The 18,254-nt window shown below is 37.4% G+C and overlaps 2 protein-coding genes across 3 annotated transcripts in view; one reads left to right on the forward strand and one right to left on the reverse strand.

The window, feature by feature from the left end:
- Positions 1-810: 810 nt before the first annotated feature.
- On the forward strand, positions 811-3,331 carry LOC113057230 (epithelial cell adhesion molecule-like). 2 transcript variants are annotated; one of them, XM_026224464.1, is made up of 10 exons: positions 811-949; positions 1,071-1,145; positions 1,413-1,514; positions 1,780-2,038; positions 2,173-2,238; positions 2,325-2,388; positions 2,467-2,565; positions 2,648-2,845; positions 2,933-2,977; positions 3,074-3,331. In XM_026224464.1, the coding sequence occupies exons 2-10, from the start codon at positions 1,088-1,090 to the stop codon at positions 3,098-3,100; spliced, it is 918 nt and encodes a 305-aa protein (XP_026080249.1). In that variant the 5' UTR covers positions 811-949; positions 1,071-1,087; the 3' UTR covers positions 3,101-3,331. The 2 variants fall into 2 exon arrangements, with proteins under 2 accessions (XP_026080249.1, XP_026080248.1); XM_026224463.1 differs by having other exon boundaries at positions 813-1,145.
- Positions 3,332-5,825: 2,494 nt separating this feature from the next.
- Positions 5,826-18,254, reverse strand: part of LOC113057231 (pleckstrin homology domain-containing family H member 2-like) — a 31,541-nt gene continuing 19,112 nt past the window's right edge. Inside the window, exons 12-30 of the mRNA XM_026224465.1 lie at positions 17,793-17,929; positions 17,596-17,709; positions 17,401-17,487; positions 17,125-17,283; positions 16,055-16,135; positions 15,819-15,971; positions 15,154-15,262; positions 13,288-13,400; positions 13,023-13,205; positions 12,827-12,924; positions 12,570-12,747; positions 11,138-11,293; positions 10,958-11,055; positions 10,730-10,871; positions 9,374-9,516; positions 9,161-9,290; positions 8,986-9,069; positions 8,761-8,898; positions 5,826-8,021 (exon numbers count right to left, since the gene is read on the reverse strand). Of these exons, the coding sequence (XP_026080250.1) occupies positions 7,833-8,021; positions 8,761-8,898; positions 8,986-9,069; positions 9,161-9,290; positions 9,374-9,516; positions 10,730-10,871; positions 10,958-11,055; positions 11,138-11,293; positions 12,570-12,747; positions 12,827-12,924; positions 13,023-13,205; positions 13,288-13,400; positions 15,154-15,262; positions 15,819-15,971; positions 16,055-16,135; positions 17,125-17,283; positions 17,401-17,487; positions 17,596-17,709; positions 17,793-17,929 (2,492 nt within the window). The 3' untranslated portion in view covers positions 5,826-7,832. The remainder of the gene's footprint in view (positions 8,022-8,760; positions 8,899-8,985; positions 9,070-9,160; positions 9,291-9,373; positions 9,517-10,729; positions 10,872-10,957; positions 11,056-11,137; positions 11,294-12,569; positions 12,748-12,826; positions 12,925-13,022; positions 13,206-13,287; positions 13,401-15,153; positions 15,263-15,818; positions 15,972-16,054; positions 16,136-17,124; positions 17,284-17,400; positions 17,488-17,595; positions 17,710-17,792; positions 17,930-18,254) is intronic.

An 18,254-nucleotide genomic window follows, 5' to 3' on the forward strand; every position in this document is an offset into this window, starting at 1 on the left:
GATCCTGGGGTCGTGATGATGGGGTCCTTGAATATTGTTGCCCAGGGTACAACAAAGTGTTAATCTGGCCCTGGATACACAACAGGCATGTTATTCACTTTCACAAATGTCTATAGGCTACACTTCAAAGCCCCATATGGTCAGACTCAGACATGATATTTATTGTTTTATTTTTAACTTGTAAACTAAAAGCTTTTATGTTTATTGCATATCAGACAGAAGAAGAGAAGATACTGTCATTTAAAATGTACTACCAATGATCAAATGGGATAAAAGCTACATTTAAATTACTTTATTTCCTTAAAACGCTTTGTTGTTTTGTATTATTTTAGCATAGTCTTATAAGTTCAGGTTTTTTTCTTTAAAGCTTTTATTCTTTATTCCTTAATAAGGCTTTTAGCATTTTATTGTATTTTTCTTTCCTTAACATTTTCTTCAATATTTACAACATCTACAATATTATTATGCATAAGACTATTTTAATCACTATTATGCATGAAATGCAAGTAGTATTATAGAAATTATAGAAATAGGCTGTTAGGCCTATATAAACTTGCCAAGTCCTAAATCTAATCTCGTTTCTAGTCTTTGTCATATACCTTGCAGCAAATAAGGTAGTTTCACCTGGCACCGAGTTTGCACCGAAAATCTTTACATTTCCAAAATCTTTTCCGACAGTTTTCCGTTCTTCCTCGATGCATCAAGTGGACATACATGGTCATGCGCGGAAAAAGAGGTGAGGTGTTTTAGAGTTAACTCCGCCCATTTGCACCTGACACCACGTGACTCAAACAGTTACAGACAATTTGACACCTGTTTCTCGTTTAGATCAACGTTGGCCAGGGAAGAGAGAGGATATCTGTGGGATCTATTCGTTATTAAACTAATAAATACTAAAAAAACGGAATAACTCTCTCTGGTTGGATTTCTAGGTTTTCTTAAAGCTTCGGTAAGAAGACGTGCACGTTTTGTTGTTTAGGCGCTGGTTGAATTGCGCGCAGGTTCTGGAGATTAACGCACGCATCGGTTCCTCGAGCGAGTGATTTATAACGAAACCGTTTTTTCCCCAGTTCTCTCTAAAACCAAGATGAAGTTTTTAGTCGCCTTGTTTGTTGCTGTGTTAGTGGAAGCGGTCGCCTCAGATTGTAAGTAAAAACTATTTTAACCGAAGTTAAAACAATATTTACGTGTAAATTGTTCAAAAGTAAACTAAATCGATTTAAACTGTGACAAACCGTTTAATCCTAGTCGATAATTTGATACTTGGGAGGCAAACAATACAATATGATTCAGGGTTTGGTATAGTCTTCTGTGAGGGTGGGGGAGCTTTATTTGGACTAGGTCATGCTGTTCAGCTTCAACCGAATAAAGTTTTAGTGGTTTAAAAAAAAAAAGGTTTCCCCCCCCAACAGGTTCTTGTACCAATATGAAATGGGCCACATGTGACGGAGACCCATGCCAGTGCACTCTTCAATTCAATAAGACAACCAAGCAACCGATTGATTGCACAAAATGTGAGTTACTTTTATGTTTGCTTTTTAAATTTGATCAATTGTTTTATTCGTAACTCTTGGCTCCCTTACTAAAATGTTATTCCAACTGTTTTTTTCTAAACTCCAAGCTGGTTTTCTAGCTTGTCTCCCAGTCTGGTTTTAGGGGAGTTTTGGTAATTCGACCTAAACTGGCTGAGTTTCAGATTTCTGAGCTCATAACAACAAACCAGGTGCTTTGTTCATCCTATCCAGTGTAGTGAACGTCTTCAATTCTCCCTACCCACAGTGATTCCCAAGTGTTTCCTCATGAAAGCGGAGATGTTTCTCGTCAGAAACAACAAGTCTGGAAAATTAATCGGTGGGAAGCCGGTAGAAACGGCTTTTGTGGACAATGATGGCATCTATGACCCAGACTGTGAGAATGATGGAAAGTTCAAGGCAGTCCAGTGTAACGGCACTGATGTGTGCTGGTGCGTCAACAGTGCCGGTGTGCGCAGAAGTGACAAGGGAGACAAGAACATCAAGTGTGAGCCCGTGGAGACCTAGTGAGTGCACTTGTTGTCAGCAGGATGTTCTTCTGATGGACACACCTAGCTTGAAGTGTGGCTAGAATAGCACTGCTGTTTGTGGAAGGAAGCAAGACTTGTAAATCCTGACAATGCCATGTTTTCTTCTCTAGTTGGGTTCGTCTGGAACTGAAGCATAAAGATGTGGCTGCGCCAGACGATGTTAACAAATGGAAGACGTATGTTACAATTGATTTCTAGGGTCCTGCTGGAACATGTGTAGCACAGATGTCTTGTTTTGCTGATGTTTCTCTATATTTTGCAGTGGGATTGAAAATGCATTACAGGAACGTTACAAGTTGGATAAGAAACTTTTGTCTGACGTTCAGGTAAGCATTTACCATTGTTATCCAACCACTTCATGATTGTGGTATACTGCCTATCAAAACCCGCTTTCTCTTTTCCAGTATGACCAAGCTGGCCGTCTCCTTGTCGTGGATGTGAAAAAGCCTATTGGATCCAGTGATCCAGACCTGTCCCTCATGACTTACTACATGGAGAAGGATGTGGGTCTCATTATGATTTCTCCGTTGTAATGCCTGATTTTTATATTCTGTAACTTGTGTGCAAAAATCCATGTCGTCACAGGTCAAAGTTCTGCCCCTCTTTCAAAACGGTCAACCATTTGAAGTCAGTGTTGAGGGATCCAAGGTGTCCATGGAGAACATCCTGGTGTACTATGTAGATGAAGTGGCACCCACCTTCACTATGCAGAAGCTGACTGGTGGGGTCATTGCTGTCATTGTGGTGGTCAGCCTGATTGTGATTGGTGGACTTCTGGTTATTGTAAGTGCCATTTATTTTTGGGGTTTCATTTAAGTTGGTGTGTGCTTGTCTTAACTGTTTCTCCCCTTGTGTATTTTTTTTTTTTAGTTCTTCGTCGCACGGCGACAGAAGGCCCAGTACAGCAAAGCACCGGTTGGTTAATTTACTTGTGTATGATCCAAACCGTGTGGTTCTTTCCCAAAAAAGGGGAGCTTCTGTGTTTTGACACATTTCCTTCTTTTCTCGCAGCCCAGAGAGATGGAGACCTTGTCTTAAAGCTACTGATGACGTCTGACACTGGGAGGTGCCTCGTGCTGAAGCATATACCTGCTCTACGTTTGCGTGTGACGTTTATTAGAAACTAAGTGTCTGTAACACGCGGAGTACAGTTTGATTTTTAATTGCTACACTTTGCTATTTAATGAGGGCTTATTTTCAATTTGATCAATGTTTTAACACTGTACAGTTTGTGACTTGTAAGTTTTAATAAAAAATTGTTAAACTTTTTTTTTCATGAAAGTCTTTAATATTCTGGGATGTGGCAGCTGAACTAGTTGTATGGTAGTCTTGATAAATCAATCCTTTCATGTATAGAGATGTATTGGTGTTAAATGAAAAGGATTATCCTAGCACAAAACAATTCCTAGCTTCTGTTTGCAAACACATGACTTGTCCTTTTCAGCCCAGGGCAAGCAGTTGAGCTGCACATATTCTCTGCCTTAGATTTTCCATAATTCAAATCTGATGGGAGCTTTGTTTTAATAGGACTAGTTTTAGTGTGACAACACTTGTCAACATTTAAGTGATGCAGTGTCTGCATTGACAAACTACTTCATGTGAACGTGAGAATTCTGGCTTTTGATTACAGGTAAAAAAAAAAAAAAAAATATATGCAGTAAATGATAAATGCTTCCACTAAAAACGGGTATGATTATGACAGCAAAATAACATGCTAGTTTGCATTATGCAGCATAACAGATTGGTTTTGTACAGTTAATAGTGGAAGCTTTGGGTAATGTAAGTTACAAATTGTGGCATGTGCATTATGCACTTTATCTTTTTTTTTTTTTTTTTTACTTCTAAAGCTTGTGTTTGAAGATACAGGGCCTGTAGGGTCTAATGATAGACCCCTGAAACCTGTGCATTTTTACAAACCTTTTTTGTTCTTCCAAAATGTGAAACAAAAAGGCTGTTCATTAACCCATAGCTGCTGACCATCCAAGTGCACAGAAAGACTAATAATTAAACCTATGTGAGATTGTTTTGAAATAGAGTTCAGACCTGTTCCTGAAGTTTCGGGCAATAAAGTTAATATATCATTGTGTTATGACTAATGCAGAGGTCTGACTAACAAAGACTGCCAACTCCTGTCATGAACCAGGAAGCTACAGTATGTTTTTACTCAAATTCTGTTTGAGTCTGTCAGGTTTTAACAGGCACATTAATTAATGACCAACGTATTTGTATTGAAAAGCTTTCCCACACTTGCTAATGGTACAAGTTACAATGTGTACAGCAAACACTCTGCCAAATGTTGAAAATATTCATTTTGTGTGACCTAATGACATTTGTCAAGCTTTTAAAGTGGCATAAGTCAACATTAAATCAGACTTCTTTCTTTTTCCAAGAGAAATCTCCAAACAATAGCACGGCTTTCATCTAGTTGCCCAGTTTATTTCCCAGAGGAGCCTTGAACGTTTGTTTCTCAGACTCGTAGAGACGGGGTTAAGTGGACCACACATTGCCCTCCCCCATCTGCAATTTGGAAGTCACACAGACTCGGTCTCTGTGTTTCCATGGCAGAAAAGGAGGGATTAAATGACAAAAGCCTATCAGATGAGTGTGGGTCACAGAGGAGGGACATTTTCACAAGGGTGGCTCACAGTCACCTGTTTCAGTTCACAGTCAACAGTGCTTATAAATGATTTAATAGCAGTAGGCTACACTCCCACAATACCTTTTAAACAAGTCAGTGTTTGGGTTTAGAATATATAAGTCATCATTTTAAGTAGTTTTGAAATTTAAGTTGTTTATGTAGATCACTAGATACTCTGCATTCATGCTGTAATAATAATATGTGTCCGGGCTGGTAAACACAAAAGGTAGAGAATGACTAAACTTGGTAGATTACAAAGGGTGAATGGCTCCACGTAACATACCAATGTAATCGATTTAATAGAGGTTAATCAGAGTAATGATGTGAGGCAGTCTGCCAGCAGAACAAAAAGAAATGTTCCTATAAAAGCAACTCTTGCCAAATGGGAGGTTATGAGATGTGGAGGATATCCGGTGTTTCATTTCAATGGATTACTGGGGAAATATCCATAAGTGAAGCAACTGAGGCAACACAACATAGTCATCTGAGTGATATGTCAATGAGTTTCATCATCAGAATACTGATGGCAAGAAACCAAACAATCATTCACATCCTGCACAGTTTACCCCCCCCCCCCCCCCAGTCTCTTATTGTTGAATAAATGATATAACATGGCATACACAGTCATAATTTGCCAAACTGTAGCTGTGTTGAATTGATGAGAAGTATATTTATTATAGGTAAACTGCTATTTAAGACGTTTAAACTGATCCAAAAGTGACATACAGGATATTAATAATGTTGAAAATAATGAAATGATTCCAATTGAAATAAATGCCTTTCAATTTAAATTTCTATTCTTCAAAGAATCATGCTTTGAAGCAGCATTAAATGTTTCCTGATCAGCAAATCAGCATTTTAGAATAATTTCATAAGGATCTTGACACTGAAGACTGAAAATTCAGCTTTGCATCACCGGAATAAATTATGTGTTAAAATGATTAAAAATAGAAAACTTCTATTCCATTTAATTTTGTAATAATATTTGACAATATTACCGCTTTTGATTAAATAAATGCAGCCTTGGTGAGCATAAGAGATTAATGACTCCAAACTTTTGAAAAGAAGAGTATTAACATAAACATAAAGATTTTTTTCTTTTTAAGTAAGGACATTTATTTAAAGCTGCATAATAGGTAATTATAGAAAAAAACACTTTAGAAATAAATAAATACAATTTGCTATGACATTATCTGTCACGGTGTCACATGTTCAATGATGTATAATGCGTCGCCATTCCAAAACAACACAACACAAAACAAAACATTCCAGTTTCTTTTTCCTGCAGTGAATCTTTTTATGAATCTCACACCCCATATTCATTACACCAGTACAATATGTCTTCTCAAAAACACCTCAGACACCCTACAGTATATGACTCCATGTTGGCTTTCAAAGACCACACGTATTTTTTGTAATGCACTTCCTGTTTTATCATAATCTGTGCATTCCTTCTACATGCTTTAACATGCTAACGTGAGATGAGATTTAATATAATGACGGAAGGAAATTTAGTGTTTTGCGTTTCTGTATTTCTTGTAGGATTGGGCGATTTTTCTGATTTTATTTTTTTTAAGTATTTTTCTTGTATTATTTCTGAATATATATAATATGTATTAGACACGTTTCTACAAGATGTAGTTTATGCATCTTTTCTACAAAGACATTTAAAGGTGCTGTATGTAAGTTTTTGACTCTAAGAAAGCATAAAAATACTATATGTTTGCAGATATTTAAGAAACATGCTAAGTTAAATGTGCGTTCAGGGCCAGAATGTCTGTCTTTGTTATGTTTTGTGAAACCCGTCCACTGCCAGTTTACCCAATTGTTTTTCAGCACCCGGGGTTGCCATTTGATAGAAATTACAAATTACAAATTTCATTTCATTCAACGCCAAGTACACGTTCCTGTTTGTGTCGTCAATCTGGCAACCTGCACATGCATCAAGTCTGAGGAGGAGGGGCCGGGTGAAAAAAACCCTCTCCAATATTTTGTACATTTGGACTGCAATACTTAGTTTAACCACTCAGTGTCAATCATACATACAGCACCTTCAAGTTATTTGATTAACATTTACATCATGTTGTCAGCTTCATGTGTGGTGCACTTGGAATAGAATTTTCTTTAACAAGAGGGTTTATAAAGAACAAGATACTTGAATCATGTTGCAGTTACATTTTCAATTTGACTAGTACAAATTGTAAAAAAAATTTAGAAGTGGTCAAATGTTCTGAATAATTGAATTTATTCTTGCCATATTTTCTTAAAAAAAAAAAAAGAAAAAAGATTGTTGGTAAAGCCAGAAAAATAAACTCCACTAAAATTAAAGTAGTCGGGTGAAAGAAAAGTGAATACAGCTCTGGCCATATTTCATTCCTAACTCAAATTATTATTATTATTATTATTCTTTTTTGGCTTAGGGAAAACTTAAGATCCTTTGAAATTTTCTTGACATTTATGCACATTCCAACCAAAACATTGCATTACCATAATTCATGGATCAAATTAAAAGACACCAATACAGTACAAACCTCTGTCTACTTGTAAAAGTCAGCATAAATTAATAAATTACACAGTTTTGTACAGCATTGTTGCTTTTTGAACACACACACACACACACACATACATACAATACATATGAGAACTGAGAATGTGCATTATAAAAACAATTTCAAAACATACAATGTCTGGACAAAACATGTTAATGACTATTTGGTGGAAAATGCCATAAAAATATGACACAGTGCAAACAAACAAAAACAAAAGTAGTACACTGCTATTTGCAAAGTACTATTTGTTTTGATTATGTTTTGGGGTGGAACATGACCTGGACGTTCATGAGAAATTTGAGAACTACTGTCAGTCATGTCGCACCTGCTCTGGGTGTGTGTTCACTGCTGTGTGTGTGTGCACTTTGGATGGGTTAAATGCAGAGCACAAATTCCGAGTATGGGTCACCATACTTGGCCACAATCACTTTCACTTTTTCACTTATTAGATCCCTGTGATGTGAAGTGGTGTATTGTAAATATGGTTTTGGACACTAGCCAGGGATTCTGAACTGGGATCAATTAGTGAACTAGGGAATGATCTGAGTTATTTCCTAATTGAACACCAACACATGGTGTATACTTAAAGCAGGGTGGGTGCTTTGCTGGGTCTGCAGGCGGCTGGAGGAGACTTGCTCCTCGATTCCTTGCTCTTCTTCATCTCTCCAGGTAGAGCCAGCAGCAGAGCCGGGGCGGACAGGTGGTGCGCTGTAGCTTTTCGTTGTTGTGTGCAGTTAATGTAGCTGGCTATAAGCAACGTCACGTCTCGAACCTAAACAACACAAGAATGCAGAGAAGTCTCGCTATTCATAGATTTCATGTGACGTCACAATAACCTAAACCTTTTCAACCTAAACTTTGACGAGCAATACTCTGTAAACAAACAGATGAGGAAGAGGAGGATGAAGGTCCAGCGCATACAAGGAGGAAGTTTTGTAGTTTTAGTTTCCACATTCTTCTTTTTATGAATGCAACTGAATGTAATTACGTCAAGGATGTAAGCGTGAAGAGGATTTGTTTGTATTACTGCTATTATAATTCTATAGAAGATCGTTCTTTTCAAATAATCTCAATTAACTAAATATATAAGGTAGTTGCAGTATTTTTTTATAATGTTAATGATAAATATAAATATATTTATGATGTGAACAGATGTGCTGCTTAACATCTTTCAGAAACCATGATATATATGTTTTATATGTTTTTCAGGATTCTTAAAGGGATGCTCCACTCAAAAATTGAAGTCGAGTCGTCAAGTCGAGGGTGAGTAAATGATAACAGAATTTTCATTTTCGGGCGAACTAGACCTGTAATTAAAAAGAAAGTCTAATCGATTGTAATGTGTCTTTGCTGCGTGAAAGTATTAATTTCTTACCGGCCCCAGACTTTAAACAGTAGTGTAAAACCTGAATATTTCATACCATTTTCACACTTATTACAACTGTCCTAACAGTTGGCATTTCCACAACAACAAAAACAAAAAGACTCATTTAAGAGAGCTAAATACCTACCTTTGACAGGGCCATGGCAAACAGATGCTTCTCTGCAGACTTCTCTTTGGATGTGTTTGTGCCAGAACTCAGCATGAAGTCCTGACCGCACGCTCCGAAGGTCACGATGCTTTTATAAGGGTAGGACGCAAGGACTTTCTAGACAACAAGTGGACAAAACTCAACTTAGCTCTTCACTAACAACATGAAGTGATTTGGCAATAATGTGAAACTGTGTTCGCTTACTACAGAGCTGAACTCTAGCATGCTGACTCCATCTTCATGTACCGCCAGCCAAACATGCACGTTCTTCTGTGATGGAGTCACGGACTGCAGGGAGAAAGAAATTATGCCCCAGGATTTACACTATTTTGAGTATTTGAACTGCACACATCGCCTTTAGCCTTAGAGGGACACTCACCTCAGCCTCAAATAGCTTGGCTCCAAAAAATGACCACTTGCGAGCCACGGTTAGATAAATTCGTATGCACTCTGATGAACTCCGACCCCTCAGAGATGCCCACCGGGCAGAGAGCCTCTGCAGCAACTGCCTGAGAAAATGTGTGTTTCAGTGCATACGAGGGCCAAACAGATTCTTCATGTTCATATTTGAGATAATGTCATGCACTGATACCTCATCTGTTCCTCAGTGCAGGAGTGTCGGTAGTGCTTCGGGTAGAAGCGCTCCAGAACCTGTTTCAGGGTCTGGTTAGATTTGGTCTGTGCAGCTCCTGAAGCACCTGGACTAAATGGACGCTCAAAGTCCCCAAACTCCACCTGTATAACACAAAATTGTATATATATATATATATATATATATATATATATATATATATAAGATATTATCTTTACTTAAGTAAAGGAAGTGTTTCTTTGGAAGGAGACATTATTTCTCTTACATTTAAGCACATTTCTTCTCAAATTATCATTACTGTAATGTGCAATTACACATTATAATTGCCATTACCATCTGTTAACAATTTGGTGGAGTATTTATTTATATGTCTTTGAATTACAAATTGTACAACAAATACTACTTTAATGTATAAATACTATTCATTTTATTGTTATATTTTATGGCATATAAAGATTAATAGTAATGATTTCTTTTGCATTATGGAAATTAAAATCATGTAGAAGTACAGACACACACACACATAAGTAATAATGCACAGGAGTTTCATTATGCTGTCATGGTTTATTTTCTGCTATTTTTCAGAAATGTCTTGTTTTTGTATAGATTGCATTGTTTTACAAAATTTCCAAATATAAAAATTCCATTCAACAATAATTATTATGCTTTAAACTATGATGGTCTAAACAAAATATGTTGTTTCATAATGTATCATGTGTAAATGATTTATATATTTGTTACACAAATTACTTTTTTTTTTTTTAAGTGGTTTTGAATTGACCCGGAAACTGTTAAAATAATAATAAAAAATTAATGGTACCTAAAATTGAGCTTGTTTTCTTCAGAGAGGCTGTAAGCTATTTATTGTAGACTGGAGTTGGATGGCAATCATACAGAATACACAGATTATGGTTCTAAAAGGATACTGTTAATATATTATGTTAGTATTTGCGCTTCTGACATTAACATTCAGTATATTAATTCAGAATTCATTAAAAAAAACTAGTTCATAACAATCATATCTTTGTGAATCAGATTGTGCCAGCTGCATTGCATGTTTGTTGATGCATGCAACCAACAAGGACAACAGAAAAATCTCTGAAGCCTCTACAACAGCCCTAGAGACATAGGATCCCCTCACAACTTTTAGCAAATGAAAAAAATAGCCAATCAGATTTTCTCCATTTGCGTTTGCTGAGATTGGGTTGGTCGATATGTCTTTGGAGGCGTGGTTTCAGACAGTGGGTGTGATTTTAAATGTAGTGAGCTGATAATTCATTGACAAAGAGAGGTCAGATATAACTTGAACAGGTTTGTTGAGACACATTAAATGTTCTCAGGAGCAGCACTGTGTACCTGAGCAAGCAGGGCGGCCATTTCTAAAGCAAGCTCTTTGTTGACAGGGAAGTGTCCAGCTGTAATTTCCAAATTAGTTTGGTACGCCAGAAGCAAACGCTCTCTCTCGGTCTCCCCTCTCATCTGCTGGGAGAAGTATAACCTAGGGGGAGCAAACTAGTGGTTAGTCACAAATTATGGCCTTTTGGAAATAGACATTTAGTTAATGTTTAAGAATCCGTACTCTACCGGTTCTTATAAGTGAGTTTCACCGTCCTGGCGTTCTCGGATTTGCCTGTGTGCTGCTCCTTCGAGGCCTGCTCCCATTTTGAAATAATGTCACAGATCTGAGGACACAGCACTTTTTTTAAAGATAAAGACACAAAGTACAGTTTCCCAAATAACAGGGTGTTCTTGTGTGAGTCTGACCTTTAGGTTTCCCTGAAGGCAGTGCTCAAGGTCTTTGCCCGTGGGGTCATCAGAATAAAGGCTGAAACCAGACTGAGCAGTTTTCCTCATGCCTGTGTCCTGGTTCAGCCGACTCTGAAACTCCTCCACTGTGGTTGAAGCATCAAAACTAACAACCTAACACACAGACAGAGAGATGGTCAATTTCCTGTTGTGTCCTGTTGACTTTTGACCAATGCATTTCCATGACTTTTCCAGTTTTTCATGGTTATTGGATCAGGATTTAATAATTTTACAGAGCGGTGTGGATGAGTTAGCTTTTCTTCTCTCTTAAAGGTGCTGTATGTATGTTTGACACCGAGTGGTTGAACTAGGTATTGCAGTCCAAATTCAAAATATTGGAGAGTTTTTTTAATCACCTGGTCCCTCCTCCTTAGACTTGATGCAAACGCAGGTTGCCAGAATGACAACACAAACAGGAACAAGCGCACTTGATGATGAATGAAATTAAATACGCTGTGTTTTCCTCCAACTGGCAACCCCAGGGTGCTGAAATACAGTTGGGTAAACTGGTAGTGGGCGGGTTTCACAAACCAAAACAAAGACCGACATTTCAGCCCGAAAACGCACATTTTTTTAAGTGATAATAACTCACTGTAGCATTGTTTTTCAGATAAACAAGTATGTTAATTTAGCATGTTTCTCAAATATTTGCAAACATATTATGGTAATGCTTTTACCATAAAAATTACATACAGCACCTTTAAAGAAATTAATACTTACAGTATATTTAACATATTAAGCATATCACACACACACACACATATTAATCATATTAAACTGATTTCTGAAAAATCATGTTACATTAAAGTAATGATCCTGGAAATTCAGCGCTGCCATTACAGCAATAACTTACATTTTAAAATGTATTCAAACAGAAAAAAAGTTATTTTGAATTGCAATGATACTTCACAGTATTGCAGTCTTTACTGTAATATTTTTTTTAGGATTTGTTGAGAGCCGAGCATAACAAAAAAAAATACTATAATTCATTCTCATTCAAATTAAAATTCAATGATACGTTTAACATGACCATGGGATTTTTGTTTTAGTTTTTTAGAAGAATCTTCATGCAGCTTTTTTCTATACATTTGACAGATATTGAAAAGCAACTAGCAAATAATCAGTTTTTGCATTGGGTATCAAACCCATCGTGCTTTTCCATTCAAGCTACCGAAAAATGATTCACAGTGACTACACTGGGATACAAAATGCACAATAAACAGTATTTTATAATATTAATTAATGGTTTTGAAAACTACTTTTATCATGCTTTCATAGTGTTTTTTTCTTCTTTTCTTTTCACTCCATAATTAAAAAAAAGAGCAGTATGAAGATGTAGAACAGATTGCTATTTCTAAATGAACTGTTGTTTTATCATGAGGCTGTGGACCTGGTAGGTGTTGTTAAGGAAGTGTACAGGGACGCTGAAAGGCAGAGAGTGATGATAAGGGTTCCTGAGTAAGATGGACAGGATCTCGGTTCGTGACGATCGGGCCTGGCGATCCCCCTTCTGCTGCGTCCACTCCAGTGAGCGCTGACAGTAAATGGCATACTTCCCTTCTTCCGTCCTGGGAAGAAAGCAGGGACTAAGTAACTGAGAGGATGTGCTTCCAGGATGCCTAAGAGTTAGTTTCTGTTTTGATTTACCTGGAATCTCCATGCCTTTTGAGATGAACCTGCAAAAACCGAAGAATAGGAGGTGTGGGCAGGAAAAGACCGACACACAGAGCCAGGAACTGCCATCCCTGTGTTACAGAACATGGAAACAAGTCAAGACATCTCCTGAGGAGAAACACAAAACAAAAGCAATCCCTCCCTCTAGTGTTGAGTGTTCAGATCTGACCTGCAGGGTTCCCGGCGGCGGTCCGTACGGCTGCGTCCTCTGTGTCTGTTTGATAAGCTGGCAGTAGATCTCGTTCTGCAGCTCTGGATGGGTGAGACACACTTGCAGAGCGCACTGGGCGAGACTCACGTGATAATCTATGGCTGGAGTGTCAATGGCCACGTTAATGAAGAGCTGACACGTCTGTAAAAAAGAGAAAAGGAGTGTTTCTCCCTCTCTTTTATGGGCTGTTTCCTCCAAATGTGTATTGAATGAAGAGTTTAACCTTAAAGAGCTTGATGGCTTCGGTTTGCAGAGCTTGTGAAGGAAGGGTGGTGAGTGGAGACGACAGTCCTTCATTAGTAAAGCAGAGAGTCGGGTGTCTCCAGAGCAGAGACCCTGAGAAACAACGGCACAAACACTGTTTTTATGTAGCTACAGTTTAAACAAGCTGAGAATAAACTGAATTTATGATTAAATGTTTGCCATGCTTATATTTAATCTAATATGTCAAATCAGTCTCAGCCTCAAGAAGCACACCCATACACCACAGTCCTGTTTTTACCACCGCACAAATGATTTGAGGAGCTCCCGCTGGCCCAAAGCAACTGAATAAACCACTTAGTTACTGCATTTTGTTTTTTTTTACATTACAGTCTTGTTGGCTTATAGAAAATGTAACCACATGAAAATGAAAACAGGAAAGAAATACACTTAAACTTAGTTCTTACTAGAATAGTTCACACAAAAATTACAATTCTGTCATTAAATGATCCCCTCATGTTGTTTAAAACCTGTAAGACAGCAAGGGAACCGTCACGTTCAAGGCCCAGAAAGGTAGTAAAGACATGGCTAAAATAGTCCATGTGTCATCAGTGTTATAACTGTCATGTTATGAAGCCACGATAGACTTTTTGTGTACAAAGAAAACTAAAAGAATTACTTTTTCCAACAGTTTCTTCTGTTTCGTGTTCAGGAGAGTATCATGACACATACGTGTGTGGCTCTGACTTAAAACACACATGCGCTATGGAACGGTCCTGAACGTGCGTCGAATTCGGACAAAGAAGAGAAGAAATTGTTGGATAAAGTTATTATTTGCTCATGAAAAGTATTCTCGTGGCTTCTTAACATGACGGTTGAACCACTGATGTCACATGGACTATTTTAACCATGTCTTTACTACCTTTCTGGTTCTTAAACATGGTAGTTGCCTATTGCAGGGTCAGAAAAATATCTTAATTTGTGTTCTTAAGATGAACAAAGGTCTAAGGGGTTTGGAAAGACATGAAGGTGAGTAATTAATGACAGAATTTTTAGGTGAACTATCTCTTTAATCTATTTGGCTCCAAGACCCCCAAATATTTATTACAATATTTGAAGGCCAAGCAAGAGCTGAATGCTCTTCAGGATTCCCATGCTTTTTTAACGTTTCCAGTTGTTCATTTTTTTACTGAATAAAGATTAAAGGTGCTGTAGGGAACTTTTGTTAAAAAATATTTTTTACATATTTGTTAAACCTGTCATTATGTCCTGACAGTAGAATATGAGACAGATGATCTGTGAAAAAATCAAGCTCCTCTGGCTCCTCCCAGTGTCCTATTGCCATTTGCAGAAACTCCATCGCTCCCGGTAAGAAAACAACCAATCAGAGCTGCGGTCCGTAACTTTGTTTGTGTTCAAAATGTAGAAAAATGTATATAATAAGCGAGTACACCATGAATCCATTTTCCAAACCGTGTTTTTAGCTTGTCCTGAATCACTAGGGTGCACCTATAATAAGTGTTTATATTCGGACTATTTTAGATTGCTTCGGGGGTACCGCGGTGGAGTAACCCAGTACCGCTGTGATTCTTCATAGACATAAACAGAGAGAAGTAGTTCCGGCTACAATGTTCTTCCACAAGACGCAAGCAGCTCTGTTTATTAACCGCTAGAGCGTCAAAAGTTACCTAACGCAGCTTTAAGAGGAACAATCCTGAATAATGTTTTTTATAGCAATTTCTACTCCAAATATTTTAGAGCGTAACATAACTAAACGGTATATCCATGATACACTGGGATTATTTTCCCATGGCTGGTGGTCTGTCTTCCCCTTCTACTTTCCACCACAGTTAAATATATGAAATGAATGCAGATATGAGACTTTTACCTGGATCTCCCTCTACGCTGAGCAGTTTACCAAGCAGCTGCTCGAACTCAGTCCCCACCGGCTCCACGGCGCGGCCCGCGGCCACAGACAGATGGTACAGCCAGGCCGTCTACACAGCATCATCATCAACCACACACACATTTAGGATCACCTTTGACTATATTCCTTTTCTGTGCTATGATGAAATTAGATCCTTTGTTAAACAGTACACATACTAAAATTAGGAGTACTATGTAAATCATTTACATTAAGGTAATATAAATAAATGCAAATGCAATGAAATGGTTTCAGACAGTTAATTGCTTGTAATTTATAATTAAACAAAAGTCATTAAAGTTTAAATTTCATAATTATTTTATTATTTTATTTGTGTTCATTTCTTTTGAAAAGCATGTTGTGTTTAATTTGTTCATAAACATATTAAAATGACACATTTTTTATGATAGAGTTACAATTTACAGTGAACTTACAAAGGAGACGTTTTAAAAGTGTATTTAATTTGGTCATGAAAATGTACTCACATTTTTACTGAATTTATTTTACATTGTAAGTACGGTTTTTAAAAATATACACATTCTGCACAATGAAGTGCACTTCTTTTTCACAAGGGATGTGCAACAGTTATTAGTGGCTCTATTTCAACTAAATTCATTAGACTTGCCTACCTTCTCATGAGGCGAGTCGATGAGCAGGTATGTGGGGTCCTGATTCACTGACTGAATGGAGAGTGTGTACTGAGCGGAGACTTCAGCTGCGTCACATGACTTCTGCACTTCCTCTACACGAGCCTCCCACAGTTTGATCTGACCCAGAGGAAACTGGGTGAGGAAATACAACATCAGTGCATGGACACATACAGAAGTCCTGTGCAGAATGACTGATATTTCATGAGACAGAAGACCTTGTCCTCTTGATTTCTGAAGTAGTAGAGAGTCTTCCCAAACAGCGCACACCACACATGCTTAGAGTAGCCATGCTTCACCTTCAAGAGTCAGAGACAAACATTTTATCAAGCTACAGCTTGCTATGCTATACCTGGGTTATGATTTCACACTTTGACCTCTCAAGGTTTTTTTTTATATACCAGTTTACATACTTTACATTATTTCCATAACTAAATAAAAAAAGAAAACAATTTTTTACAATTGTGAGTTTATATCTATATATTAACTCACACTTGCGAGAAAATAACTCAGAATTGCGAGTTTGTGAGTTATTTTCTCAAAATTGCAAGATATGAACTTGCAATTCTGAAAAAAATAAATAAATCTGAATTGTGAGCTAAAAAGTCGCAATTATCTTGTTTTATTTTTTATTAAGTGGTGTAAACAGGCTTCCACATTACAGAGATTTACCGGAAAAAAAATGTAAATATTATTTTTTTAACAAGTTGACCATATGTTATCACTGTACAAACCTGTTTTTGAATTGAAAGTAGAACATTTTAGTAGAACAACAACAGATTTTATTTTAAATAATTTAATATTATTTAAATAATATTAAGCAAGCGCAAGTTTGGGTGTTCGAATCCCCGGGAACACATGTTAGGTAAAAATTGTTCGCTTGCACTGTAAGTCACTTTGGATAAAAGTGTCTGCTAAATGCATACATTTAATTTAATTTAATATTTAGTATTATAGGCCATTCTTTCCAGTAATAATACAGTACACACAGTAAGCCATTATGAAAAGCATAATCCATAAAACAGCAGCAATGAAAAATGATTATCAAACAATTATTTTGGACAACAGAAAATAAATAAAAATAAAAAATGAGACTGGAGTAATGATGCTGAAAATTCAGCTCTGCATCCCAGAAATAAATTACATTTGAAAGCATATTCAAACAGAAAACAGCTATTTTTAATTATAGTTTTATTTCACAATATTACTGCTTTACTGTAATGCATCCTTGGTGAAAAAGAAATGTGCAAACTTTTGAACAGGTGCATGTTTAAAAAATCTAGTATACCTTTGTGAGATGTCCTTTCATAGCGGGCCGTGTGTCAGGGTGAGTGTAGAGCGGACTTGCAGCTTTGATCCTCAGGACGCTCTGCAGGACCCTCAGCCACTCCTCCAGCAGGTTTGGGGAGTCTGCCTTCAGATTACACACACTCTTACCCGTCACCACCTGAAGGGACACATCATCAGCGTGGACGCACGTGAAATAATCTGAGCTGAATGTGCAAACTCTCTCACACACACACACACACACACACACACACACACACACACACACACACTGTACCTGAAGCATCTGTTTGCCATCACCACGTGCTATGGTGCTGCATGCATTCAGCTCAATCTGACCTTGGGGTTTACGGATCACGTCACTCTATGAAACAAAATCAAAGATCCATAAGAAATGTAGGAAATAGTGGAAGAATGAATGAAATAAGGATTAAAACAGAACAACCATAATAAATGAGTCATTTAAACTGACTGGTGATTTGTAGTAGAGAAGCTCCCCGTCCTTCAGAACAAACCAGTGTCTCTTCCACGTTTTCTTCCACGTCTTGACCATCTTGAGCAGGTACCCAGACTTCTCCATAGACTCCTGGAACATGACACATTCTCATTTGGTCTGGGATATGTGTGTGTGTGTGTATGTATGTGTGTGTGTGTGTACACAGGTCTTACAGTCTTGCCGTTGTCCGTGCTGGAAGAGCAGGTCTTTGGGTGTTTGTTTTCAGGTTCAGAGCACTCCGTGTCAGTGGAGTAAGCATCAGGAGGGATGGCGTAGTCACTCTCAGAAGTCATAGAAGACAGCGACACAGCTGAGAAAAACACAGCACATTGAGTGACTGGGGGGAGGGGGGAGGGCTCCAGGAAATCCATTAGATTGTTCCCAAATTCTGTTTGTTCCATTTGAATATCCCTTTGAATTAACAGGTTAGTTTAATGAGCAAAAACGTGGTTAATTTACAAATCTTTAACTATTTAATCTTTAGAAATGAAATCATTTTCAAACAAAAATAAGGGTTACTCGTTAAAAACTAAAACTATGCAGTATACAAAAGAAAAATCTTACATGAAAGTTTTTTACTGAAATAAAATATACTAAAACAATAAACTTATTTTATTTCAGCTAGTTGTCGAGGC

This window comes from Carassius auratus, chromosome 38, assembly GCF_003368295.1.
Source record: "Carassius auratus strain Wakin chromosome 38, ASM336829v1, whole genome shotgun sequence".
NCBI classification, from domain to species: domain Eukaryota; kingdom Metazoa; phylum Chordata; class Actinopteri; order Cypriniformes; family Cyprinidae; genus Carassius; species Carassius auratus.

What these genes read in the sequence shown, in the direction of transcription:
- LOC113057230 (XM_026224464.1), top strand. Translation starts at nt 1,088, where the DNA reads ATGAAGTTTTTAGTCGCCTTGTTTGTTGCTGTGTTAGTGGAAGCGGTC. An exon ending in CTTACTACATGGAGAAGGAT is followed by an intron (nt 2,566 to 2,647) that starts GTGGGTCTCATT and finishes ATGTCGTCACAG; the next exon opens with GTCAAAGTTCTGCCCCTCTT. An exon ending in CCCAGTACAGCAAAGCACCG is followed by an intron (nt 2,978 to 3,073) that starts GTTGGTTAATTT and finishes CTTTTCTCGCAG; the next exon opens with CCCAGAGAGATGGAGACCTT.